At 57.1% G+C, this 26,746-nt stretch overlaps 1 protein-coding gene across 1 annotated transcript; it reads left to right on the top strand.

Annotated features, from left to right (window-relative positions):
* Positions 1-1,054: 1,054 nt before the first annotated feature.
* APC2 (APC regulator of Wnt signaling pathway 2) lies at positions 1,055-22,534 on the top strand. Its single transcript, XM_077842013.1, has 15 exons — positions 1,055-1,195; positions 2,073-2,163; positions 3,778-3,955; positions 4,690-4,798; positions 5,068-5,181; positions 5,715-5,792; positions 10,165-10,257; positions 11,460-11,844; positions 13,323-13,418; positions 13,842-13,981; positions 14,474-14,551; positions 15,218-15,334; positions 15,679-15,893; positions 16,876-19,689; positions 19,735-22,534. Exons 1-15 carry the CDS (start codon positions 1,055-1,057, stop codon positions 22,532-22,534), a joined length of 7,449 nt encoding a protein of 2,482 aa, XP_077698139.1.
* The last annotated feature ends 4,212 nt before the right edge of the window (positions 22,535-26,746 follow it).

A 26,746-nucleotide genomic window follows, 5' to 3' on the forward strand; every position in this document is an offset into this window, starting at 1 on the left:
CCACCCAACCACACCGAGTGTCCCCCGTTGGAGCCTCCAGCCAGGGCGGGTGTTTCTGGTTGAGCGGGTGGGTGTGGGGTGCGGGGAGTGGGTGCTGGTCACTGCAGCAGGTGCACTGTCCGAGGCCAAGGGGAATCCCAGGAGCCGAGCGCGTCCTTCCAGGGGGAAAGGCAGGAGAGACCCAAAGGAGCCATGACCTGATCTGAGGATCCCCTTGGCTGGGGCCTGCTGCTCTCTGACCCCCGGCAGCTCCCTCACCCCCCGGCAGGATCCTTGCCCAGGAGCTTCGTCCAGCAAATGCTGCGGAGAACAAAGTGGACGGGCGGGCAGGCTGCGGGCGCATGGACAGAGATACTGGTGGGGGAGATGGGCAGAGAGCTGCAGCAGATGGGGAGAAGGTCGGCTGGTGAGATAGGAGTGAGAGAAGAGATGGTCCCTAGAAGGATGCAGGGTAACGTGAGCTCACTGCGCAGGTCCTAAGGGCAGCGTGGCTCAGTGGGTCGGGTGCTGCCGTTTCCAGCTCTGCTCCTGGCTGGCAGGGTGACCCTGGGCAAATCACCCCCCACCCCTGTTCCCCTCCGCCTGTGGCACTGAGCACACCGGCCTGGGCTGCAGGTCTGGGGCCAGTTCTCAGCCCTGCGGCCGACTCCCTGGGTGACCTCGGACAAGTCGCTGACTCTCTTTGGGCCTGAGATCCCCAATTGACAGGTAGCACTAATAACCCTGCCTTGGTCTGTCTTAGACCGGGTTAGGGACTGGCTCTCCGGACAGCACCCTGGGGCCCCCATTTCTTGCTATGGTACTTCTCTGGCCCCCCCCTTACCTAGGATCCCTGCCCATCTGCAATGGATTTCTCCCGTTAGCCAGCACTGAATCAGGACCTGCAAACCCCCCACCCCCCGTGCACAAGCCTCCGGTGCTTCCGCTGAACGGGGATCAAGCTGGATACTGCTAGAACACACCTGCTAACAGGGCACTCCAGGGCGCAGGGGGTCCCTGCCGGGGACGGCGCACCCACGTCTCTCTCTTTCCCCAGGCGCTGGAGGAGCTGAAGATGTCGGGCTCCATAGCATCCTATGACCAGCTGGTGCGGCAGGTGGAGGCCTTGAAGAAGGAGAACACCCATCTGCGCAGGGAGCTGGAGGACAACTCCAGCCACCTCTCCAAGCTAGAGAATGAGACCTCGGACATGAAGGTGAAGGCGCTGCCGGCCCCAGGGCCCAGCCCTCTCTCCCGGCCCTTGCTGAGCAAATCACCCAACGCCCTGCAGCAGGGTGGGGTGGCGAGTTTTCATCTGGGTTTCCTGGAGAGGGAGGGAGGCCTAGTGGGCGGAGCGCAAGGCAGGAAGCTGGGAGGTCCAGTGTTCTGACCCTCTGCTCTGCTTTTGGTCACGTTCTGCTCGGATTTACACCCTGGCTAGGCAGTGAATTTGTCCTTTCCATGCCTCAGTTTCCCCACCTGGAGCTACTACTCTTTTTCCCTTCTCCCCCCTCCCCCCAAAAGGGTTAATCAGGTCCTCTCAGTACTAGAGCTCATTGGGGCATGTATTTAATGGTCTCCCACTCCCCCCCCCCCCCGGCAGCTTGTGCTTCAGTCAGAACATAGGGAGAGCAGTAGGAGCTGAGTGCATTCGCGATCCCCCCCGTTGTGTCCCCCCCCTCCGCTGGCCTGGCTGGAGTGATACCAGCTGAGATGTTGACTTTGCCTCTCGTTCCCCTGCAGCTGGGAAGAGCTGGTGAAAGGGGCTGAGCTAGGAGCCCTGGAAATGGATGTTCTTGGCCCATCCCCTGGGCCCGTACGTGTAACCCACACGCTTGTGGTGGTGTGTTCCTCACTGCTGGTGCCTAGGCCAGGCGTAGCAGCCGGTGGGCCTGTGCCGGCCATGGCTAGTGCAGGCGGGGGTTTGATCCCTGCTGTTGACAATCCCCCCAGGAGCGCAGCCAGCCTGCCCTGCGGGGATCCCCCTTGGGAGTGAGAGGGGAGCCCCGTCTCTGTGGCCCATCTGCATCTTGGCTTCTCTGCAGGGGCCTGGCTGGCTTGACTCATTCACACTGTGTTCCTCTGTTTGTTAGGAAGTCCTGAAGCACCTTCAGGGCAAACTGGAGCAAGAGGCCCGGGTCATGGTGTCCTCCGGGCAGACGGAGGTCCTGGACCAGCTGAAAGGTGAGTGAGCCCAAAGAAGTGACCCGTCCAGTGAGGTGAGGGCAGGTGGGGTTCTTTTCTGCACAAGGGGAGTCCTGCAGAGCTTATGGTGGCCGGTGGGGTGATGCAGCAAGAAGCCCAGAACCTGGGGGCTGGGGGCAACATGGAAAGTAAATTGTCCTTGATCCAAGAAACAAAAAGGCCAGTGTTCTGCATGGCGGGGAGGACTGGGGCCAGGACTCCGGGGTTCTAGTCCCAGCTCAGATGGGGGAGTTGGGCTTAGTGGTTAGAGCAGGGTCCTGGGGGTTATCAGTCCTGGATTCTGTTGCTAGCAGTGGGAGGGGAGTAGGGTCTAGCGGATGGGCTGCTGGGTTGGGACTCGGGAGATCTGGGTTCTTTTCCCAGCTCTTCCACTGACTCCCTGTGTGACCTTGGAGAAGGTCGTGATCCTTACTATGCATCAGGCTCTATTTAACTTTACACACATGGAAGTCGCATGCTGAAAGGGTGGGAGGGAGAAAGGATTTCTAACCCTAGACTGCTCATTTAATAATAGGAATCTAGGGCCAATGATCCATTGACTCCTTCGATGCACCTATCGGCCCTGATCCTGCAAACACCTACCTGTGTGCTTGAAACACATGAGCAGTTTCATTTGCTTCAATGGAGCTACCCTGCTTTGCACTATCTGAGGAACTGCCCCCAGGACTGGCCCTAGACCAAATGGCGAACCCCGCCTTCGGCGGACCCCATTTGAATACCTTCTTTCTTATTGCATTTGAAGCCCATTTCGCAACTTTGATGCACGATTTACATGCATGATTCATCCCTGTCTTATAAGACGATAAATTTGTCTGATAGCATGAATAATTACAGATTTACAGATCCTAACAACAAAAACAGCACCCCCCGAGTCCGGCACCCCCCAAGCCTGGCACCTCAGCTGCCCTTTAATCCAGCCCTGTTCCTCCCCCATCCCCGGTGCCAAGGGAGTCCCTGGCAGAGCCAGCCAGAATCCTGTTCAGACACAGCTGTGCGGTTCCCCTCCCAGCGTGAGCAGAGCATGAGGAGGTGCTGACCCACTTAACTCCCCTTAACTCTGCCCACTTCCATCTGATCCATGAGCAGCCTTCACTTTGCTGGGAAATGCATGTGGCGTATCGGGGCAGCATATTATAATAAGCTAGCGCTCCCCACTCCCACCATGCTGAGTTTGCTGGTGTGGCCGGGACCAGACTGTGCGATAAGCTGGGTATGGAACCATGTAACAACCAGAGGCTTGATTCACTGCCCCACCTATGACCCGGTGTGTGGGATTCACCCCAGGGGGAAAGGAGGGGCAGAGACTGTGTGAGCTGTCACCAGGCCCTGGGGCTTCTGATGGAGCTGAGGATGCAGCTTGAAGTGGCTGCTGGCTGGGACAGCGTAGCCTGGGTTCACCACCCTCTCCTGAGGCTGGCCTGGCCGGCTGCTGGATGCTGGCAGAGGTTGTTTTGAGGGTGCCTTGCAATGCTACAACCGTCCTCTTGGGGAGCAGCGATCCAGGGCCGGGTCAAGACCTGGGGGCCTCTGGCAAGGCTCAGTCCCGCTGTTCCTCTGACCACCGTCCACACGAGGTTCTTGCTGCCTCCCCAGCTCTGCAGATGGACATCACCAGCCTCTACAACCTGAAGTTCCAGCCTCCCGCCCTGGTGCCTGAGCTCGCCTGCCCCGAGGGCAGCCCCCTGCACTCAGCTGCTCCCCAGAAGAAGGACAGCATGGGGGAGCTGAGTCGGGCCACCATCAGGCTGCTGGAGGAGCTGGACAGAGAGAGGTAAACTTACACACCCGCCTGCCTGTCTCCGTATGCCCATATACCTCTGTCTGCCTGCCTCTTCCCCTGCACACCTGTCTGCCTGCCTGGCCTCTTACACACTCATCTGTCTGTCCCCCTACACATCCCTCTGTCTGTCTGCCTGCCTGCCTCTCCCCCTGTGCGCCCATCTGTCTGTCTGTCCCCATACACATCCCTCTGTCTGTCTCCGTATACCCATATACCTCCGTCTGTCTGCCTCTCCCCTGGCACACCTGTCTGCCTGCCTGGCCTCTTACACATCCATCTGTCTGTCCCCCTACACATCCCTCTGTCTGTCTGTCTGCCTTTCCCCCTGTGCACCCACCTGTCTGTCTGTCCCCCTGCGCACCCCTGTGTCTGTCTGTCTGTCTCTCTCCATCTTGCCCCCATCCCCACAGTGTCTGAGCCCTAGCTCACCAGGTGGCTAAGGGACCCCTTTGCTGCTCCCATTACCCAGCGTTCTGCCCATCACCTTGCTGTGTGCCCCGGCCTGGGACGCTCCCAGGGCCCTTAGCCAGCCCTTGAGTTTGGCTCAGTGTGGGGAGAGCCTGGTGAAGAGGCTCCTAGAGGATTTATCCCTCTCCTGTCGCTCTTCCCCCTCCTCACGAGGGTTTTGGCTGGGCCTGGGGTTGGGTTGGTGTCAGCACTGGGGGTGGGGTCCATGGAGTGGGGCGTCCATGACTGCCCGCCCTCTACCCCGTCCCCTTCTCCAGGTGTTTCCTGCTGAGCGAGATTGAGAAGGAGGAGAAGGAGAAGCTCTGGTACTACACACAGCTGCAGAGCCTCTCCACGCGCCTGGACGAGCTACCGCACGTGGAGACGGTGAGTTCCTGGTCCCAGGGACCAGCCCGAGACCTGAGCCGACCGGGATCCCTCCTCTGCCAGGCGTACCTGGGTGCTGGGAGGTCCCAGGGGCTCAAGGGGTGTTGAGGACTCAGCCCAAGACCTGAGCGAATCCCCTGTCCCGAAGGATGCGCTTTGCCCTGTGGGATGCGCCTCCCGTAGAGAATATCCTGTGCTGGGGGGGAGCGGGGCCAGGCGGGCTGCTGGGATCCCGCCCCTCACGCCCTGCCTTTCCTCCTGGCTCCCAGTTCTCTATGCAGATGGATCTGATCCGACAGCAGCTAGAGTTCGAGGCCCAGCACATCCGCTCGCTCATGGAGGAGCGCTTCGGGACGACCGACGAGATGGTGCAGAGGGCTCAGGTCAGGGCAGGGGAGCTGCTCCCTTCCTGCGGGTTATTTCCCTTCAGCCTCCCCCTCTTCCCCCAGTAATGCAGCCCCCCCCTTTGCAAAACCAAGTAATGGGAGGGATCAGACTGCAAAGCCCTCCCCCCAAAGCTGGGCAGTGTGTGTCTTGGGGGGCAGGGGGAGAGTAGTGGATCAGGAAGCAACAACCCTCCCAAAAATATGGGCAATGGGAGGCATTGGGGGAGATCAGGCTGTCCCCCATCACCCCAGAAATATGGGTAGTTAGTGCAACCTCCCTACCCACACAGCCGGACAATAGGGGGTGGGTAGGAATCAGGATCATGTTCTACCATGGGGGGAGAGGGGGAGTAGCTCATCTGGGAAAAGGCTGCCCGCCCTTCCCTTTGTCCCCCTTTCCCACCTAGTGGCCGAGCCTGCCTCTCTTTTAGGCCCCGTGCTGCCTGATCCCGTCCCCTCACGGGACACGGCTGAGAGGCATTGGGTCGGGGGGGCTGGTGCTTGCTGATTCTGTGGTTAAATCCCCGCAGATCCGAGCGTCCCGCCTGGAGCAGATCGACAAGGAGCTGATGGAGGCTCAGGACCAGGTGCAGATGTCGGAGCCGCAGGTAACGGGGCAGGAGTCCGCTGGGCCTCGGGCTGCAGCCCCCGCGGGAGGGGGGCATGGTGCTAACCTCGCAAGGTCGGGGGGGATGGTGCAGTTAGGGCCGCCTGTTCCACAGACAGCTGCAGAGTCCCTGTCCTGTGTGTGCAACGCCACTGTGCACCCCCCCACGGTGTCACACCCAGCCGTCTACACCGCGAGTGTCGCTCATTCGCCGGCATGCACAGCATCACCCACAGGCGTGCACACCTGCACCTTCACCCCTGCGCTCCAGACTCATGTGCACACTTACGTGTGGGCTCGCACACTTGCATCTGCCATTTGTAGTCACCCACAAACTCCCCTCCACTGACCCATTGCACGTGCACCCAATGGGGGCGTGTGCTTGCAAACACAGGCATGCACTCCCCCGCCCCACAATTGTCCCGTTCTCCGCCTGCACACCCCCCTCATTGCACCAAGGCGGGGGAGACCTCCCCTTGCACACACACCCCAGGCCCAGGTCGCTCTCTCTCTCAGGGTGGGAATGCTGGAGGAGGCTGCTTGGCATGGGGGTGAGAATGGCGCTAGAGGTAGGCGGGTTGCCGAGGCCTCCCCGCCCCACTGAGCGGGAGGCCTTTGTGTGTCTCGGGCACCATGAAATGGGCAGTTGCCATGGCGACGAGAAGTAGGCCATGAGGGGAGATGCTGGATTCTGCAGAGCTGTCGCAGGGTCATCTGCTCCGAGTGGCTGAGCCTGCCCCCATGCTGGGAGTCAGGAGCGGGTGGGGGCGGGGCAGATGCGTCCCAGGCCCCGGCATTAGTCCCACTGCTCCCCAGGCTGGATGTGTGTCACTGACCCCACGGATCTAACGCAGTCCTCAGCAAAGGCCACTGACTGCGAATATCCTGCCCGAACTGCACAAAACTACCACGGCATTCTGTGAAAAAACCCTGTCTCTGAACACTCCAGTCATACGAAAGTACAAGAGTATTATTTAAAACCCACATTAATGTTCAAATCATAATGGTTCACTATTATGGAAGTAGTAACGGTGCTAACACCGTATTTTAAAAGCTGCTGTAAGATTAAAATGCTGCAGTGTTGTTTCTAAAATCCTGCAGCAGAACTGAAATGCGGCAGCATTATTCTCCCAAAGATACTAAACAATACTGAATTAAAAATGCGACAGCATGATAAGGAAAATACCGTGATTGTAGGAATAAAATTAACTACATACATTTTTAAATGTACAGTATTATCAAAAATACTATCCTGTTAAAAAGGGGAAAACATTTCAGTTTTTATGAAAAATACTAAATGATAAGAAAAATACTTCAAAATTGTTCAAGAAAAATACTTGCAGCATTTAAAAAAATACTACAGTATTATCAAAAACACTATCCTATTAAAAGGGGGAAAACATTTCAGGTTTTATGAAAAATACTAAACGATAAGAAAAATACCCGCAGCATTTAAAAAAATACTACAGTATTATCAAAAACACTATCCTATTAAAAGGGGGAAAACATTTCAGGTTTTATGAAAAATACTAAACGACAAGAAAAATACCTGCAGCATTTTAAAAAATACTACAGTATTATCAAAAATACTATCCTATTAAAAGGGGGAAAACATTTCAGGTTTTATTAGAAATATTAAACAATAAGAAAAATACTAAATGATAAGAAAAATACTGCAGCATTTAAACAAAATACTACAGTATTATTAAATAGTACAGCCCTTTAAAAATACTTCAGCATTATAAGGGGAAATGCCATGGTTTTATTAACTATATTACGTAATAAGAAAAATACTCTATCATTGGTAAAGAAAAAATACCTGCCGCTGTACAATAAAAGCTTTGGCTTTTGTATTAAAAATACTAGAGGGTTATAAAGAAAAATACTGTCGTGATAGGAAATAATACTACCATATTGTTTCAAAGATACTGCAGTATTATTTAACACCCCACACAGGTTTATAATAAAAATAGTATTTTTAAACAAAAATACTACAAGATAAGAACCCTACAATGTTATTAAAAATACTGAGGTATTCTACAGTGAGACTCCTGAATCCTAAATCCTTCAGTAATACGGCAGGAAGCTGTAGTGTTTTGGGTAATTACTGCATAATACTGTAGCATTTTTCTAAGGGTTAAGTGCCCAGGGTTTAAACCCAGAGGCCATATATGAAATCCGGGCCCTATTAAAATGAATAGGAGTTTTGCCATTGACTTCAGGGGGATCAGAATTCCGCCCTAGGGTTTCATTAACATCTGAACTGGGTTTAAAAAGCCAGAGGTCATGGGATTCCTACTCTGGGCTCCCAACAGGCACTGGTGAGCTCTCTTCTGCCTTCTGGGATGGAGATTAAATAAGTACAGAGACAAATTATTTTGCCCCGAGCCTTTCTCTGCCCCAAGAAATCGATAGCAGAACTGGCTGTGAATTTTTCCCTTAACCCCATGCAAAGCCGAAGCGCAGCAGGGCTTGGAACTAAGCCCTGGGAAGATGGAGAGGTTTAGAGTCAGTAAGACAATTATCGTACTGTTGGCTAAAAAGGGGATTTGTCCTGGAAAGAGAAATAAGCCAAAGCGCTCAGTCCTGAGGCCTTGAATCCCTGGGCAATACATATTTTATTACATATATCTGCAATAAGGCCGGTCGGTAGTGAGGAAGGATAGTCCCGTGCTTAGGCTGTTTGCCCTACGACTCAGGAAAGCTGGGTTTAATTCCTGCCTCTGCTACAGACTGTGTGTGTGACCTTGGGCAAGACACTTAGCATCTTTCTGCCTCAGTTTCCCATCTGTGCAATGGAGATAGTATTGCTGCCCTGTCTCACAGGGTGGCTTTGAGGTGCTCAGATACTATGGGATTGGGGCTGTCTAAGTACTTTGAGAGAGAGGGTTTAAAATAATTTAATATGGGCTGATTGGGGACCAAGGACGGAGTGGGAGATGTGTCACTCAGGATGGTGGTAGAAAGATGAACTGGCCCTTCTACATGTAGTCAGAGGCCATTTCCTCCACTATGCAAAGAGGGTTGCCGGCCCTCCAGGACTGCCCTGGAGTCTCCAGGCATTAAAGAGTAATCTTTCATTTAAGAGGTCATGTGATGAAACCTCCAGGAATATGTCCAACCAAAACTGGCCACCCTAATTGCAAGGCCTAGCAAAACACTGTGCGGCGAAGATGCTGGAGCTTGCATTGGCCTCATAGGAAAATCCATGTGGCATATTAACACAGTCACCTGGCATCCCTGCAACCCGGCACCCCGTTCACTGACACCTTCAGTTCAGTATCCCTCCTTTTAGCACCGGCTCTGGAGGCTGGAAGTCTCTGTTCCACCCCGGGACTGAGCTGGAGGGGCGCAATCCTGCTCCCATTGAAGTCAACGGGACTTCTGCCCTTGCTGAGTGCTGCCCCAGGGCTAGAACAGGGGCTGCAGGCCCCAGTTCAGAAAGCACCAAGTCCCATGAAAGCCAAAGGGATTTTAAGTGAGTGCTTAAGTGTTTTGCTGAATCGAGGTCTCAGTGAGCACAGCCTGCTCCCAAACGTCTCTCCATTGCTGAGCCCAGTTATGTGACGCTGAGGGGGTCCCATGTACGCCTCCTCCCATCCCAGCCTCTGCTGCTTTGGGGCCTATCTGTGGCCCCTCTGCCCCCTGGAAGGCGACTGGAACTTTGCTGGGTGTCTTTCTGGAGCACCCTTGGAGCTGAGAGCAGGTCTGGACAGAGCCAGCGTCTGGTAGCAATTCCCAGAGAGTCTGCTTGCCTGGAATGAGCCGCTGATGGGGCGGTATTATTGAGGCGGGTAGATTGGCCTCCTCAGAAGAAATGGGTTTTGCTGCCAGCCTCACACGGAGCAGAACTGGGTCTCATGTGTATCTAAGGGTGTGAAAACTGGTGTGACACATGCCTCCAGCGTACAAGTCCCTGTCACGCCCTATGCTGACCTTTAAGGTGTGGAACCCACTGATCGGTGTGTCCCGGGTCCCCCTCCATGTCCGATCCACAGGGGATGTGAGTCTGTCACTGCCCCAGCTACAGACACTGGGTCTTCAGTTCCAGCTGCAGAGACTCCTGTAGTTAGCTCTGGTTGTCATCCACCTTACGCTCCCTCTGCGTCTGGCCCACTGAGTAGAGTTAACTGGGGTGTAATTTACACTCTGAGAGGGCAAATTGCACCAAGACTCGCCCCTGATTTGGGCTCTGTGTGTGCCTGATGCAGGAGACAGACAGAGAGACAGGGACAAGCAGACCGGGAGAGGAGGATAAAATCACACCACCCTGCAGGGGCTAGTCAGAGCCAGCCAGCTCAACACTGCAGCTGCAGGGGTGTGCTCTGTACAGGTCACAAGTTCTTAGACGTCCCCCTGCTCTGTTCTTGTAGCTGTGTGGGAAGCTGACTGGCATGGAAGGGGATGGGAGCCTGGACATCCCGACACATCCCGAGGAGGGAGGGAGCCACCTCAGCAACAATAAGGTAACGAGAATCCCCATCCCTTGGGCATTTGACGGAGGAAACACAGACGCTCGCTGGAGATGAGCAAATCGAGTTCTTCCCCGGGTCCGAATGGCGCCAGTCAGTGTTGTGTAGCAGATAGGGCATTGGGCCCGGAGCTTCTGTTGCCAGCTCTGCTGCTTACCTGCTGGGTGACCATGGACGAGTCACTGCCCCGCTCCGTGCCTCAGTTTCCCCTCCTGCCCTTGGTCTATTGTTGCATCTTTGGCTATTTACACAAGAAATGTGAAATGAAGGAACCCCACAGGCGCAACGGGGTCCAGATAACCACAGGCGCTGACTAGGTACAACTTGCCAGACTTAGCTGCATTCACAGCTCACTGCTCTGACAGGGTTCTGGTGGCTTCAGGAACACAGAAGACAGTGAGTGCCAGCAGCAGGCATGCGACCTATTTAAAGGGATGCTACCCAGTTCCTACACACGTCTATTCAGATCATGCATTCTGACCCCAGTATTTGATTCGACATTTCCCCCAGCACCGTTCGGGGGGGGGAGGGGGTCTCATGTTGCTTCTTGGTTTAATTGCACTAGGAAAGGGCTTGAGATTTAGATCCCCAAGCAAGCAGGGAGCCTGATTCTGTTCCTGCGTTACTTGTACACCAGTGTAAACCCACCGACTTCAGTGGGGTCAAGCGTGATTTCCACCGAGGTGAGTTAGAGGAGAATCAGGCCCAAGGTGCTGAGAAGGTTAGAGGACATTCGTTGTGTGATCTGGGGCGAGTCAGGTAGCCTCCCCTCTCTGTGCCCCAGTTCCTCACACCTAAAGGATTAACCCCTGCCCTAGGCTTGTCCCCAGGCGACCAGAGGTGGCTGGCAGCTGCTGAGTAAAATTGAACTGTCTCTTGTCTGTTTCACTTTGCCCACCATTGAATGGACCCCAGTGGTCCCCAAACTTTTTACCTTGTGCCCCACCCTTACCACTGTCCGCACACCCCCTCCCTGGAGCTGAGTAAGGGGGCTGGGGGCGGGGGCAGGGCCAGGAGCGGAGCTGGGTGGTGCTCCCTCCTCGCCCCCTGAACATTCCTCCATGCCCGCCTAGGGGGGCACACCCCACAGTTTGGGGACCTCTGCACTTGAGGGAACGGTGCAGCAGGATTTGTGCCGGGGGGGGGCTGGCCAGGGTGGGGTGCAGTGTAACCCACTGAGTGCTTGTGCTCTGCAGGTGGAAGTGGTCTTCTGGCTCCTGTCCATGCTGGCCACCCGGGACAAGGACGACATGTCCCGCACCCTGCTGGCCATGTCCAGCTCGCAGGAGAGCTGCCTGGCCATGCGCAAGTCCGGCTGCCTCCCACTCCTCATCCAGATCCTGCACGACGCGGACAGGGCGCCGGGAGGCCCCCAGAGCCCCGGCAGCGGCAAGGACTCCCGCATGCGGGCCAACGCCGCCCTGCACAACATCGTCTTCTCGCAGCCCGACGAGGGCCAGGCCAAGAAGGAGATGCGGGCTCTGCATGTGCTGGAGCAGATCCGCTCCTACTCGGAGACCTGCTGGGACTGGCTGCAGATGCAGAGCAAAGACGGGGGCCAGGGCGCCGAGGGCAGCGCCGGTAGGGAAGGGTGACGCTGTCTCCAGCCGGGGCGCCAGGGCCTGCTGCTCCCAGCGGAGTGACGGGGGGGACACAGGGAGCAGGGTCACCTGACCTTGATGCTTCTGCCTGGAGAGAGCATGTGTATGCGGGGGTGGGGAGGGGGCGGGTTGCAAGCATGTCTGTGCACGCACAGATGGGTGCATGTGTGACTGCCTGCTGGTGTGCCGCTGAGTGTGTGTCTGTGTGTGCACGTGCGGTGTGTCTCGGGGTGTAGGTGTGTGTCGGTGTGCCGCTGAGTGTGTGTCTGTGTGTGTGCACGCGCGGTGTGTCTCGGGGTGTAGGTGTGTGTCGGTGTGCAACTGAGTGTGTGCGTGCACATGGTGTGTGTTGGGGCGTGTGTGTCGGTGTGGGCACTTGGGGTGTGTCAGGGTGTGTGTGCACAGGTGTGTTGGGGGGTGTGTGTATGAACACGGTGTGAATGTGTGTGTGTGTGCACGGTGTGCGTCAGGGTGTGTGTGTGTGTGCACACAGTGTGTGTTGGGTGTGTGTGTCGGTGTGCAGCTGAGTGTGTGGGTGGATGTGTGCACGGTGTGTGTGCGTCGGGGTGTGTGTGCACATGGTGTGTGTTGGGTGTCTGTGTGTGTTGGTGTGCAGCTGAGTGTGTGTACACATGGTGTGTGTCGCTGTGCAGCTGAGTGTGTGGGTGGATGTGTGCACGGTGTGTGTCAGGGTGTGTGTGTCGGTGTGCGTCGGGGGGTGTGTGTGCACATGGTGTGTGTTGGGTGTCTGTGTGTGTTGGTGTGCAGCTGAGTGTGTGTACACATGGTGTGTGTCGCTGTGCAGCTGAGTGTGTGGGTGGATGTGTGCACGGTGTGTGTCAGGGTGTGTGTGTCGGTGTGCGTCGGGGGGTGTGTGTGCACATGGTGTGTGTTGGGTGTCTGTGTGTGTTGGTGTGCAGCTGAGTGTGTGTACACATGGTGTGTGTTGCTGTGCAGCTCAGTGTGCGGGGGTGGGTGTGTGCACAGTGTGCAGCTGAGTGTGTGTGTGTGCGTGCATGGTGTGTGTTGGGGTGCATGTGTGTGTCTGCACGTGGTGTGCATCGGGGGTGTCGGTGTGCAGCTGAGTGTGTGCACCTACAGGTGTGTGCGTGCGGGGGTCAGTGCACGTGTGTGATTGTGAGTGAAGGCGTGTGTGCAGGCGTGGCTACACACAGGTGTGTGAGGTGCACACGCATGGTGGAGGGGTGCCGGGAGCACGCGCAGGGCCTGGTTAAGCACAGGTGTCTCTCCCCTGGTTCTGATCCCCGGGCGGACTGGCCATACGGAGTCTGTTGGTCCAGTTAGCAAAACAGATCCTCTCTGATGGGAAAACAGCCCCGTCCCCTCCTGCCTGGCTGGGATTTGGGGATCCCGACGGCTAATGGATCCGGGCATCTCTGATCCATGGCTGGGCTGGGATCTTGCGTGGCCCGTTGCTCACCTCCGCTCTCCTTGCAGTGCCAGTGCCCATCGAGCCCCAGATCTGCCAGGCCACCTGTGCCATCATGAAGCTCTCCTTCGACGAGGAGTACAGGCGGGCCATGAACGAGCTGGGTAAGCCCCGCGCGGCCCCGGGAGGGGGGAAAGCTTGCAAGAGGGATCTGGGCTCTGCTCCCCCATCCCCAGGTGGACGGGGAGTGCAGAGGACACTACTCAATGGGTTAGGGTCCCTGGGGGCTGCTGTGCCCCATGCCATGGGCAGAGCAAGCCCCTCCTGCATGGCACGGCCTGGCAGTGGGGTGGGTGCCTGAGGGGAACACATGGGAGGGGGCTGGGAATACAGCACCCTGGCTCCTTTTCAGTGGGACCCCCCAGCTCCACCCCCTTGCTGACAAACTAGCGGAGTCCAGGCATGAGGTACTGGCACAAAGAGGAGCGTGGGGCGGGGGGGGGGGGGGGGGCGTTGTCCCCCCGCAGTGCCTGGCTGGGCCCGTCCATCTCTGTAACCCCCCCACCCACACCCGGATTGTCCCCCAGGTGGTCTCCAGGCCGTGGCTGAGCTGCTGCAGGTGGATTATGAGATGCACAAAATGACCAGCGACCCCCTCAACCTGGTGCTGAGGAGATACGCGGGCATGGCGCTGACCAACCTCACCTTCGGGGACGTGGTGAACAAGGTGCGGGGGGTGGGGGGAATGGAGGCCCAGGAGCTGGGGGACTTGGGAAGGTGATGGGAGGAGGGAGGGAGGTCAGGGGAAGATGGGGCAGGGACCCCAGGGTTGGGGTGTGGGGGGAGGGGATATAAAGGCTCAGGGGAGCAGAGGGAGGGGAGTGAGGACCCAGGGGCAGGGACTGGGAAGCAGAGACCTGGGGGTGAGGGCGGGACAGGGGGGTTAGGGGAATGCAGCCAGAGCAGGGGTCCTGGTACGGATGCGACTGATGAAGGGGCCTGGAGAGTAGAGGGAGAAGTCAGGGAAGGGGATCAGATGGGGTGGGGTTTCGGAAGGGGCCTGGGAGCAGTGATCTCAGCTGGCTCTAAGCTGCAGGGAGTTGGGTGACCCAGCTGTGGTCCCTTCCAGCGCTGGCAGGGGCTCTGGGGCCCCCGTGGGCTGCACTGGAGGGTGAGAGTGTGCAGGATCTGACCCCCCCACATCTCTTCCCCTTGGCAGGCGACTCTGTCCTCCCGCCGGGGCTGCATGCAGGCCATTGTGGCCCAGCTGGCCTCCGAGAGCGAGGAGCTGCACCAGGTAGGCGGACACTGGCTCCCGCAGGGCTGTTGCAGACGCCTGAGGGGTCGTGCCCATGTGCACTGAGCCATGGCATACACCTGGGCTGGCTACTGACTGCTGCACAGGGCCTGGGTTATTCCAGGCCCCCACGTGCCTTGGGGGCACTCACACACAGTGGGGTGCCTGGCTAGGGGAGATAACTCTGGATACCCCATGCTTGGCACCCAGCGATGCATGGTGAGGCTGCCTGGTATTGCAGGGCAAAGCCCGGCCCGGTCCCTGACTTGGTGCCTTTCACCAGGACCAGCGTGTGCTGTTGGGTGCAGGATTCGCTGGCTCCTGTTCCTGCTGGAGCAGGCTGGCTGAGTCCTTGCTGCTCATCCCGCCTGGCTGCTCCACGGCAGGCCCTGGGATCATCCGAAGGGGCCCAGGAGCTGCCCTTAAATCCCCTCTGCTGAGGGCAGCCAAGCGAGGAGCTGGTGCTGGAACAGGACGGGGGGCTGGGAGACTTTGGGGGTGGCAGGGTGGATGGGGTGAAAGAGGGTCATGACGCTGCCCTCTGCTGGGCTGTGACCAAACTGCTCCAGTCCTGTATTGACAGCTCTGCCTGGAGCAGGTGGGCTGATCACGGGACGCTGGCCATGTCCCGCCCTGTGTGTGAACATCCTCATCTCTTCCCCCCAGGTGGTCTCCAGCATCCTGCGGAACCTCTCCTGGAGGGCCGACATCAACAGCAAGAAGATCTTGCGCGAGGTGGGCAGCGTGACCGGCCTGATGCAGTGCGCCCTGCGGGCCACCAAGGTAAGAGGCGTGAGCCCTGCTCTCTGGGCTGCGTGTGCACACACAAAACGGGGGGCAGTTTACGTGCTCACAATGAGCTGCATGTGCAAACGCTGCCCTTGCACGCACAGAACAGGTGATGGCTTGCACGCTCGCTATAAGCGTGTACGTAGGAGATGGCATGTGTACAGTGAGCTGGATCTGCAAACGTGGCCATGGCATGCACGGAGTGAGCATGCTTACGGTGAGTGTGCAAACGGCGGCAGGGTGTGTGTACAAAGCAGATGCACTCACAGATATGCTGCCGGTGCAGTTAAAGAGGCCCTGCACTAGAGGGACGCTGATGGTGATTTTATCCTGGCTAGGAATCCACCCTGAAGAGTGTCCTCAGCGCCCTCTGGAACCTGTCCGCTCACAGCACCGAGAACAAAGTCGCCATCTGCTTGGTGCAGGGCGCCCTGGGCTTCCTGGTGAGCACCCTCACCTACAAGTGCCAGAGCAACTCGCTGGCCATCATCGAGAGCGGAGGAGGCATCCTGAGAAACGTGTCCAGCCTGATCGCCACCCGGGAGGATTACAGGTCAGCCTCGCCCTGAGGGCAGCTGCCACCCCTGGCTCTGATCCTAGGGTGACCAGACAGCAAGTGTGAAAAATCGTACAGGGGGTGGGGGATAATAGGAGCCTATACAAGAAAAAGACCCAAAAATCAAGACTGTCCCTATAAAATCGGGACATCTGGTCACCCTATCCGATCCTCTCGCTGCTCCCAAGTTCCCCCAACCCCAAAGTGCTGTTCTGATCGGTGGGCGGGATCTGGAGGGGCTGTGGGTCATTCCCAGCTGCCTTGGATCCATTCTGGCCCCTGAGTATAAGGGCAGCAAGATGTGCTGTCACTGTTGGCTGTCCCTGATGAGATGCCAATATTATTCACGGTAGCTCAGAGTACCCCCTTCAGGGTGCGTGCCTCCCCCATAGAACAGACTCACGGTGCCTCAGGGAACCTTACCGTCCCGGGAGCGTTACATTGATTATTCGGGTTTTGTAAATACTGTGCGCTCTTCATCAGGTCTTTCGCCAGAAGATCCCGAAGCACTTTGCAAAGCTCATTGTGCCCATTTTACGATGGGGAAACAGAGGCACAAAGTGGGGAAGTGACTGGGAGTCAGGACTCCTGGGTTCTGTTCTCAGCTCTGAGCGGGGAGTGGGGTCCAGTGGGTTTGGGCAAGGGGGAAGCTGGGAGTCAGGACTCCTGGGTTCTATTCCCAGCTCTGGGAGGGGAACGGGGTCCAGTGGGTTGTGGGGGGAGCTAGGAGTCAGGACTTCTGGGTTGCTCTGCTGGTGACTCATTATGTGACCTCGGGCAAGTCATTTCCCCTCTTTATGCCTCAGCTGCCCTCCCTATAGAATCGGGCTGCTGTGGGGATGGATCAATTGGAGGATTTTGAGGCGCTTTGAGATCCTCTGACGGGGGGCAGCCGAGAAGGGCCAAGTGTTGTTGTTTGTTAACTCTCTGATGGTTGAAGCGGGGTGATTCCAATGCAGGGTCCATCCATGTCTTGCAGGCAAGTGCTCCGGGACCACAACTGCCTGCAGACCCTGCTGCAGCACCTCAAATCCCACAGCCTCACCATCGTCAGCAACGCCTGCGGGACCCTCTGGAACCTCTCCGCCCGGAGCCCCAGAGACCAGGAGCTGCTGTGGGATCTGGGGGCGGTAAGCATGCTGCGCAACCTCATCCACTCCAAGCACAAGATGATCGCCATGGGCAGCGCCGCTGCGCTCCGGAACCTGCTCACCAACCGACCCCTCAAGTACAAGGACGCCACCGTCATCTCCCCAGGCTCCTGCATGCCCTCGCTCTACGTGAGGAAGCAGAAGGCGCTGGAGGCCGAGCTGGATGCCAAGCACCTGGCGGAGGCCTTCGACACCATGGAGAAGCAGAGTCTGAAGAGCCAGAGCCTCAAGAAGCCCCCGAGGCACATGGACAGCCTGGCGAAGGACTACACTTCCGACTCCGGCTGCTTCGACGACGATGAGGTGCCCAACGTCTCGGCGGGGGCGGAGACCGGGAACGCCTCCATCCTCTCCATGTTCCTCAACTCCTCCTTCCTCCAGGGCCAGGCCTTGCCCAGGGCCATCACCCAGAGGAGGGGCCCGGAGCCTGAGAAGGACGAGAGCAGCAAGCCGGCCGAGCCCAAGAAGCTGCCGGCGCCCGAGGATGAGGTGTCGCTGGCAGCCGAGAAGCTGGCCAACAAGATCTCCACCACGGTGGCCAAGATTGACAAGCTGGTGGAGGACATCGCCACCCTCCACACCTCCTCGGACGACAGCTTCAGCCTGAGCTCGGAGGACCACTGCCTTGACTGGCAGTACGGCTCCGATGAGGTCCACGAGGCCCGGGCCCAGTCCTGCTCCCCGTGCCGCCTCTCGGATGCCAGCAGCTTCGTGAAGCGGGAGAACCTGAGCCGGGCCCACACCCTCCTGAGGCTGAAGAAGGCTTACACCAGCTTGTCCAACGACAGCCTGAACAGCGGCAGCACTAGTGATGGCTACTGCACCAAGGAGCACATGAAGCCCTGCACCAGGGCCTCCTTCCTAGATTACAAGGAGGAGCTGCAGAGGTACCAGAAGCGGCCCAGCAGGCTGGATCTGAAGAACATCCTTGCCCACAGGCCTGAGAGGATGGAGCAGCCGGGGGTCAAGGCCAAAGAATCCGGCGAGCCGGAGAAACTGGAGCCGAGAGACATGCACGACAGAGTCAAGAAAGCAGTGACGTTCCCCAGCCCCAACGCCCCTGAGAAGGAGCCTGAGTGGAAGAAGGAGCCAGGCAATGAGCTTTCTCCTGACCCTCAGGTCCACACCATCAAACTCTCCCCTTCTTACCAGCATGTCCCCCTGCTGGAGAATCTGGCCAAGAGCAGCCCGGCCCCTGGCGCTGTGGGGCTCTCGGGTGCTAGTTACCACCCAACTCTCCCAGGCCGGAAGCAAGCCTGGCTCCCCACGGGGCTTCTCCAGACGGCCGAGAACTTGAGCAGGATCCCAGAGAAGCTGGCTGCCCACACGCCAGCCCCAGTGGAGCAGGAGTCAGTCCAGAAGTACGCGGTGGAGGACACCCCCATTTGTTTCTCCCGGTGCAGCTCCCTCTCTTCCCTCTCCTCTGCTGACAATGTGCTGGATGGGCAGAGCCACAGCGAGAATGAGGTGGACAGCGACTCCTCCCTGGAGATCATCGAGGTGGAGGAGAGCGCCGAGACTGAAGGTGACGTGGAGCAGGCTGAGGCCTGCGATAGGAGACAGGAGAAGGTGAAGGCGGCGGATCTGGGCCCAGCCACTCCAGGAGGGATCTCCCAACCCATCGCCATCCCCTTCCAGAAGCGCGACAAGATCTTCCTGAGGGAATCCTCCCCGTCCCGGCACGAGGACCTGACCCCGTCCAGCTCCTCCGAGAACTACATTCAGGAGACCCCTCTGGTGATGAGTCGGTGTAGCTCGGTCAGCTCCCTGGGCAGCTTTGAAAGCCCATCCATTGCCAGCTCCATCCAGAGCGACCCCTGTAGTGAGATGATCAGTGGCACCATCAGCCCGAGCGAGCTGCCGGACAGCCCCGGTCAGACCATGCCCCCAAGCCGCAGCAAGACGCCCCTGTTTGAACTGGGATCCCAGCCGGAGAAGGAGACCAGCCAGTTCAACATCCAGTGGGAAAACAACGTCAAGAAGTTCATGGAGATTACGGATTTCAAGGAGCGTTTCCAGCTGCCCCAAGATCTGGATTCCATGATCTACTTCACTGTGGAGAAACCCAACGAGAACTTCTCCTGCGCCTCCAGCCTGAGTGCCCTGCCCCTTCACGAGCACTACATCCAGAAGGACGTGGAGCTAAAGCTTATGCCGCCTTTCCCCGAGAGGAACAGCCTGAATTTTGTGGCACATGAGAAGCAGGAGGACAGGCGGGAAGAGAGATTCGGGGAGGGCAAGAGGAGGCTGGAGCGTCCAGAGCTCAATTCAGACGATGATATTGAGATCCTGAAGGAATGCATCAACTCGGCCATGCCTTCCCGCTTCAGGAAGGTCAAGACCTCCCTTGTCTCTGGCCTGCCCAGCCAGGTCTTGAATCCTCAGACCAAAAAGGCTCTTCACATGCCGGTCTACATGCTGGTGCCCACTCATTCGCACCGGGCCGTCCCCAAACACCTGCGACCTGCCGCCCGGGACCTCTTCAAGGATGACGACTCCTTCACCGACTCCGCAGAAGGCACCCCCATCAACTTCTCCAGCGCCGCTTCCCTGAGTGACGAGACCCTCCAGTACCCCCTGAAGGAGGAGGCTGACCACAAGCGCGGCCCTGGGAAGATGCTGGAGAGGAAGGAAGTGTCGGGGTCCCCGGTGGGGCGCAATTTGGAAGCACCCCATGAGCAAGGGAGCTTGAGTCCTGCGCCAGGCAGGAAAGCAGCTTCCAACTCCTCAACGCCCACCAAGATGAGTGCAGCCTACCAGCAGAAGAGTGGGTCGAGACATGGCAGCCCTGTCCAGACAGGCAGGGGCCAAGCGGCTGAGGTGAAGAGAGGGCTACCTCCCCTGAAGAATGGACCCAACCTGGAGCTGGACTTTGGCAGGGCAGGGGCCCACCCGGAAGGCGTGCCCCCGAGGAAGGGTGCTCCCTGTGAGGACAGTGCCCCCGGGGGCATGGCCTTTCAGTCCCTGTGCCACACCACGCCGACCGAGGAGGCCGTCTACTGCTTCTATGAGAATGACTCCGACGACCTGCTGGAGGTGCGGAGAGACTCGCCTAAGAGGAAGGCCAGCCCTGCCCGGGCTCAGAAGAAGGAACGCTGGAGCAGCACCGCCCCTAAGAAGGAGCCGGAGAAAAGCTCCAGGCAGCTGCTACAGGCCAAAACCAAGATGGCTGCCAAACTCCACAACAATCTCATCGTGGACGAGACGCCGCCCTGCTATTCCCTCAGCTCCTCCATGAGCTCCCTGAGCGACATTGACCTCTGTGACCACGAGGAGCGGACAACTCTGTACAAGGCCAACAGGCAGCTGACCCTTGGCCGGATGCAAGAAAGCGCGGCCTCCAGGGCCTTAGCCAAAGAGAGGGACAGCTCCCCCAGCTCCCTGAGCTTCACCTCGGACGACGACCTGCTGCAGAAGTGCATCGGCTCTGCCTTGCCCAGGAGGAGGCGGCACCCTGCTCGGCGCAGGAACGCCGAGCACAAGCAGAAGCTGAAAGGTGCCAACCCCAAGAGCACCACGGGCAAGGAGAGGAAGCCGGAGCCAAGGCACAATCCAGCGGATGAGATGGTGTCGGACAAAGGCTCGGACCTGGACAGCGTCGAGTGGAAGGCCATCCAGGAAGGCGCCAACTCCATCGTCACGTGGCTGCATCAAGCCGCAGCTTCCCTCTCCAGGGAGCCTTCCTCGGAGTCTGACTCCATCCTCTCCTTCGTGTCAGGGCTGTCTGTCGGCCCCACCCTGCAGCTGTCCCTGGACAGGAAGGATAAGAAGCGGGCTAGGAGTGGGGTAGGCCGCGAGGTGGAGAAGAGAGACCATGTGATGGCCTTTCAGGAGAGCAAGAAAGTGATGGACGTTGGGGGCAGAAACGCCAGGGCCGGGAAAAACGTAAGCCAGCAGAAGCCAGTGTCAAACTTGCCAGTGGTCTTCCGAGGCAGGACAGTGATCTACATGCCCAGCGCGGTGAAGGACTCCCCAAGCCCCAGGTCCACCCCACAGAAAACAGCCACAACTAAGCCCGAAGCCACCATCCAAAACCTCACCCTGAGCCAGCAGAGGTCACGGAGTCTTCACAGGCTGGGGAAGGCCTCGGAGATGGCCGACCTCACCTTGCCCAAGAGGAGCGCCACCCCTCCTGCCAGGATCACCAAGCCCCCCTCCTCGGGCTCCTCCAGGACCTCCACCCCCTCCCAGCCCACCCAGAAGAAGTTAACGTCGCCCTCCCAGCTCAACAAGCAGCTGCCATCTCAGGGGGTGAAAGTGGGCAGGAGCTCCCCAACAGGCTCCACCCCCAAAGCGCCCCCCCAGAAACCCCCAGCCACCAAGCAGCACAAGACCCAGAAATCCCCCGTCCGCATCCCCTTCATGCAGAAGCCGAACAAGAAGATGCTGCCGGCCAGGAGCTCCATGCCGGTGCTGGAGGAGCACGTGGGCAGCCCTAAGCTGAAAGGCAATGGGAAGGGCATCCTGCCGACCGCCCGGCTCAATCTGGTGCGGATGTCCTCGGCCAGGTCCAGCGGCAGTGAGTCGGACCGGTCCGGCTTCCTGAGGCAGCTCACCTTCATCAAGGAATCCTCCAGTCTCATCATGAGGCACCGCTCCGAGCTCTCCTCCTGCGAATCCGTGTCCTCGCTGTCTCAGAGCGCTTCCCCCAAGAGGAGCAGGCCAGGCCTCCCAGCTGTGTTCCTGTGCTCCTCCAGGTGCGAAGAGCTCAAGGTGGCCAAGCCGGTGGTGACCAGCCAGAGGCCAGTCATCTCAAGGACCCCGGCCAACAACAAAACTTCTCCCAGTGAGAGGCCTCCTCGGAGGACCAGCTCTGAGAGCCCTTCCCGGCTGCCTGTGAAGACCAACACCCCCTCGCCTGAGCCATTCAAGAGGTATTCCTCCTCCCCCAACATCAGCATCATCAAGAGGACCAGCAGCCCCTCCTCCGTCCTGTCCTCTTGCTCCGAGTCATCAGCCAGGAGAAGGAAGAGCCAAGAGGCCTCCAAGCTGACCCCGAATCCTGCAGTGGGGAATCCGGGGCAGCAGGACAAGCAGCAGATGGCGATGATGAAGGGTACTTGGAGAAGGATCCGAGACGAAGACATCCCACACATCCTCAAAAGCACCCTGCCTTCCTCAGCCCTGCCTCTGGTCAGCACCCTGGAGGAGGAGACCCCCAATGCCCAGATCCCCATCCAGAGGAAAACCAGTGATGCTGTGGTGCAGACTGAGGACTACCCCACCACCAAGACCAACTCCAGCACCTCTCCAACGCTGGAGACCCGGGAGATGCCCAAGAGCGAGACAGAGTGCCTGACTTCGATCAAGGGCACCGTGCCCATCTCCTTCAGCCATGAAGGGCCAACTGGTTCTGTTGGGAGCTTCCCCTCCAGCAGGCACAGCTCCCCCAGTAGATCCGCCCGGGTGACTCCCTTCAACTACGTTCCCAGCCCCATGGTAGCACCAATGATCAACAACAAATCGCTTGAAAAAATGCCAGCTTAAGCCGCTATTGCAAATGTAAAGAACACCTCAACTGTGGTGATAGTGTATTAAAAAACGAACAAAGCCCCAGGCACTCTCATTACTGCACCTCCGTGAGGACAAAACTCTCGTTCATGAAGAGACAGAAGCTGCAGCGTTTTTGTTTTCTCGAGCTTAACAAACCAATGAGGAACTTTTGCGTTGATGTAACTGTTGGCCAGGAGGGTTGGGACAGTTTTGATTGAGACACACATGAAACACCTGGAGAAAAGCAAGTATTTGTTCCATTATTCTCTCCGCCTTTTCTTTTTTGTTTAATGGAGCTTTGGAACCTTTACCGTCGGGCGCTGGGAAAGAACCAGGTAATCGCCCACCCCTATTCCCCTGACATCTGTGTTCTGTTGATGGCTGTGCCAATGTCTTTACTGCAATGTCTGATCACCATACACTCTAGTTTAAGGAGAGGGATTTTCATCCTTGGAGCCTAGATGGCCACAGGTGTCCTGCGTGAAGGGATGAACTTTAGCAGTGAGCCTGTGGGACGTCTTGAGGGCCTCACAGTTCACAGTTTTTGAAGAACTTTGAAGCAGCAATTAGCCAACTTCCCCCCATGACCTGCTGTCTCCTAGACAGTCCAATGCCAGGAGGGGCTGTAGGCCCATTGTCTCCACGCTTTCATTGAAGCACAGTTGGGATTTTCGATCCGAGGACAACCAACAGGGGTCATTGATTCACTGGGGTCCCTCTAAATTCTCCCAGGAGGTTGAAATTTCAAAGGGAACTGGGACTGCTGCTCTTTCTATTTAAAAAAACAAACAAACCCAACCACCAAGAATGCTTCAAGCAAAAGCCTTAATCTTAGGTCTCAGCTGCATGCTTTGTCTCACATGTCGGCACTAATATCCACATATCTAAATAATCTCAGCTGATTTATAGAAACACCTTCGGAAACCCACCCATGGACCAAAGGCAGAGAGGCAGAGGGGTGGGGTGAGGGGATCTGGGGAGGATTCTATAATGGGGAACAGAAGAAGGGCAGAACCTCTCCATTACGGAACCAGCCATTTGCGCAGCGCGAGGCCTGTAATTATGGTGACTGGTTAATCTGCTAATGACTAACTTGCCAGGATTGTGTTTGCGTTGGGTGTCACCCAGTGTCTGGGGGGAGCAGAGCAGCACCTTATTATCGCCAAGGGAGGAGGGTTGTTATGGAAACGCTTCTTGTAGCGCATGGGGCAACGCCAAGGAGCCGGGGAAAGGAAAGGCCATTTTTGTTTTTTCGGCGCGCCAGGGGGACAGGTCTGGGTAGGGGAGGCTGATTTATGCCATTCATCCTCTTTGTAAACTCAGCCCCACTATGCAGGCTTTGCGCTAATGGTGGGGCCCGAGGCGACTCCTCATGAGCTTCGGGGCCCCCCTTCAGTAGTTAGTCCAGTTCGCTCTCCAGTGCCGCCCAGGCAAAGGGTGAGAGGGAGTCACAGGCTGCGGCGGGATGTGAGGAAGGGAGCGAGGTCTGCACCAGTGCCCCTTGAGCCTGGCCTCTGAGGGAGAGTCGCTCATCGGGTGGCTAATTCCCATGGAGCGGGAGGCATGGAGTGAAAATCGCCTCTTAAAAATATGGTCCTGATTCTCGTTGTTTGACACCATTGTCGCACCATTGAGGTCAGTGGCATGGGAGTGACTTCCTGATTTGCAAGCGGGAAACAGGAGACAGAGAGAAAGAGGCGTGTCTCTCTCTCCATCCCCATTCCTGCCCCCAAAGATACTGTGCTTTATAGGTACACTGGGACTTGGGACTCCTTCTTTGTTTCAGGGCCTTGCCCGATCACAAGCAGGGAGCAGAGGGGGTTGCCTACCACACGTTTGGGCTTTGTTGTTACAGGTTCTGTCCAGCATGGTCAGATTTGGCTTTGATTAACAGTACAAAGCTCGGAGGGAAGCTGCTGACGTGACTTCCTATGATCAGGAAGGCAGATTTTAGGGGTGAAGTGGTATTTTTTAAAAAAAGGAGGCATTCAGAAGGTGTCAATTTGGCCAGAACCTGCTCTCTTTCAAGAGTGTTATAAATTAATCAGAATGCCAGATTTTTTTTAAAATCTGCTGACTTATAATTGTATGGTAGGTTCCAAAGGACTAGACGTTTGCAGGCCTCCCAGATCCCTTTGCATTAGCGATGACTAAGTGCAGGGTCTTTATGACGGAGGCAGGTGTTCTTACCAGGTCATGATGGCTCGATTCCAAGGTGGGCTATTCCATTCCACCTCCCTCGAATTATCCGGGCTTTCCAGCTGGATGCAGGGCACAGCTTGATTTCCACAGCTGGCAGCATTGCTGTGTGCGCTGTTGAAAGGAGCCACCCCGTTCAGCCCCAGAGGTGGCTTTATTTCAGTGGCCAATGAAGATACTTGCATATAAAGGTGCCATTGAACAGGGTAAAATGCTGGTCTCATTGAAGCCTATGTAAGTTTTGTCACTGACTTCCCAGGGGCCACTATTCAGTCTGTGCTGTGCAAAATGCTTTGGGACTCTTTTGAATGAAAGATAAGGATGGCTATTTCGTACCTGTAATACAGTAGCAGCCCCAGTCCCTGCCCCGCCCCACTGGGCCGGGTGCTGAACAAACCTAGCTGGGGAAACATGCCCCCCTACCCCAAGATACGCTGTAGAAACAGGAGATGATGGGCAGGAAGGGGATAGTGGGGTAGGCTGGTGCAGGTCGGAACAAGGACAGAGCAGAGCTATCAGGGCTGTTGCAGCCTTAGGGGGAAAGGCCAGCAGAGTGGCTCTAGCTTAGGACTCTGGACAGCTGGCATCAAGGATTGTTTTGCCACAAACTCCCTGGGTGACCTTGGCCCTCATTGTGCCTCACTTCTCCTCCTGTAAAATATGGACATAGCCCTGCCTCCCAGGGAGGTTATGAGGATTGAAGGTGGCAAGGTGCCCGGGTGATATGGTAATGGGGGGTCAGATACGTACCAGCTCCAGTGGAGAGTCCGAGTCTCACAAGATCCTCACTGAAAGTACTAAACCCTTGGCGGGGTGGGGAACATTTTCGAAAGTGTCTAAGTGGCTAGGCGCATAAGGGCTTGTCTACACCTGGAGCATCTCAGGAAGAGCTATTCAGGAAGGCCGCCACGGGTGGACGCTCGTACTCACTTTGGCAGTGCGGCAAGTTCAACAGCGCCACCATATTTCTAGTCCGGAATAAGAGGCTGGCGTTCACAAAGGGGACTTGTGCATCCAACTGCCCCATTTTGGAGCTGCATGGAAGGCCCTTGGCGCCGACATTTTAAGTCCTCAAGGTGCCAAAATTGTCAGTTTTTCAACAGAAACCCCCTCCCACAACAAAATTCCAGTTTTGGATTAAAACCACCTCTCAGAACAGAAAAACGTGATGGAAACCTGACAATGCATCACCAATAAGGGCTGCAAAATATTGTTTCTTTAGAATTTTTTCATGGGAAAAACCCTTCCCAAGCCGCTCTACTAAGCCCCTGACTTTGCTTTCGGGAGCTAGGCACGCCGTTCAGATGCGTCATATTTTTGAGTGACTCGAAGCCTGGTGAAAGGACAGCCCTGCAGGTGAAAGGCTCCAGTCGATCACAGAGCAGGGCAGTGGTTGGGCATCGACCGCCCCATGTGCCTGGAGTGGACAGGCAGCCTGGCAGATGGGCCCCATTCTGCCCTGGTGGGGGTGGTGCCATTCAGTGCCACGGATGGTTTTTATGAGGTGGAGATGGGTCCACTAAGAACTGGACGAAACCCACCAAGTCACAGGCCCTCCCCCAACAGCCCTTGGATGGGCTGTGTGAGGTAAGGAGGGTTCAGGAGGGCCAGCCTGGACTCCTTCTCCCCCAGCAGCTGCTTAATGCATCCTGCAGCAGGAAGTTCCCTCACAAGGTTTTTTCCTCCTTTATCTGGGCATTTTGAAGCAGTGCTAAAAGCAGAGGCCTGGCCTGGTGCTGTGCTCTTCATGGTGTCTGCATTCAGTGTGCGAGCAGGGGAAGTGTAGGGGTTGGGGTCCTGGCCCCCTATAGCCAGCGTCCCCAGCTTGGGTCCTGCCTGCTAGCCTTGTCAGCCAGGCCCTGCTCGGCAAAGCTGCACAGCGAAAACCACCTCACTCAGGTTTGGGGTTGGCTGGCTCTGGGGCTGCTGTGGTGATTTGCACCCATGCACACTGGGTGTGAAATGCCACAAAGTTGGAACTGCAGCGGTTTCCCCCTGGGCTTTACA

The sequence above is a fragment of the Eretmochelys imbricata genome, chromosome 25 (genome assembly GCF_965152235.1).
Source record: "Eretmochelys imbricata isolate rEreImb1 chromosome 25, rEreImb1.hap1, whole genome shotgun sequence".
In the NCBI taxonomy this organism is placed as follows: domain Eukaryota; kingdom Metazoa; phylum Chordata; order Testudines; family Cheloniidae; genus Eretmochelys; species Eretmochelys imbricata.

Excerpts from the sequence above, each read along its gene's own strand:
- APC2 (XM_077842013.1), top strand. The coding sequence starts at position 1,055 with ATGTCGGGCTCCATAGCATCCTATGACCAGCTGGTGCGGCAGGTGGAG. Across the intron at positions 5,182-5,714 it reads AGATGGTGCAGAGGGCTCAG|ATCCGAGCGTCCCGCCTGGA; the intron begins GTCAGGGCAGGG and ends AAATCCCCGCAG. Across the intron at positions 13,419-13,841 it reads GCGGGCCATGAACGAGCTGG|GTGGTCTCCAGGCCGTGGCT; the intron begins GTAAGCCCCGCG and ends ATTGTCCCCCAG.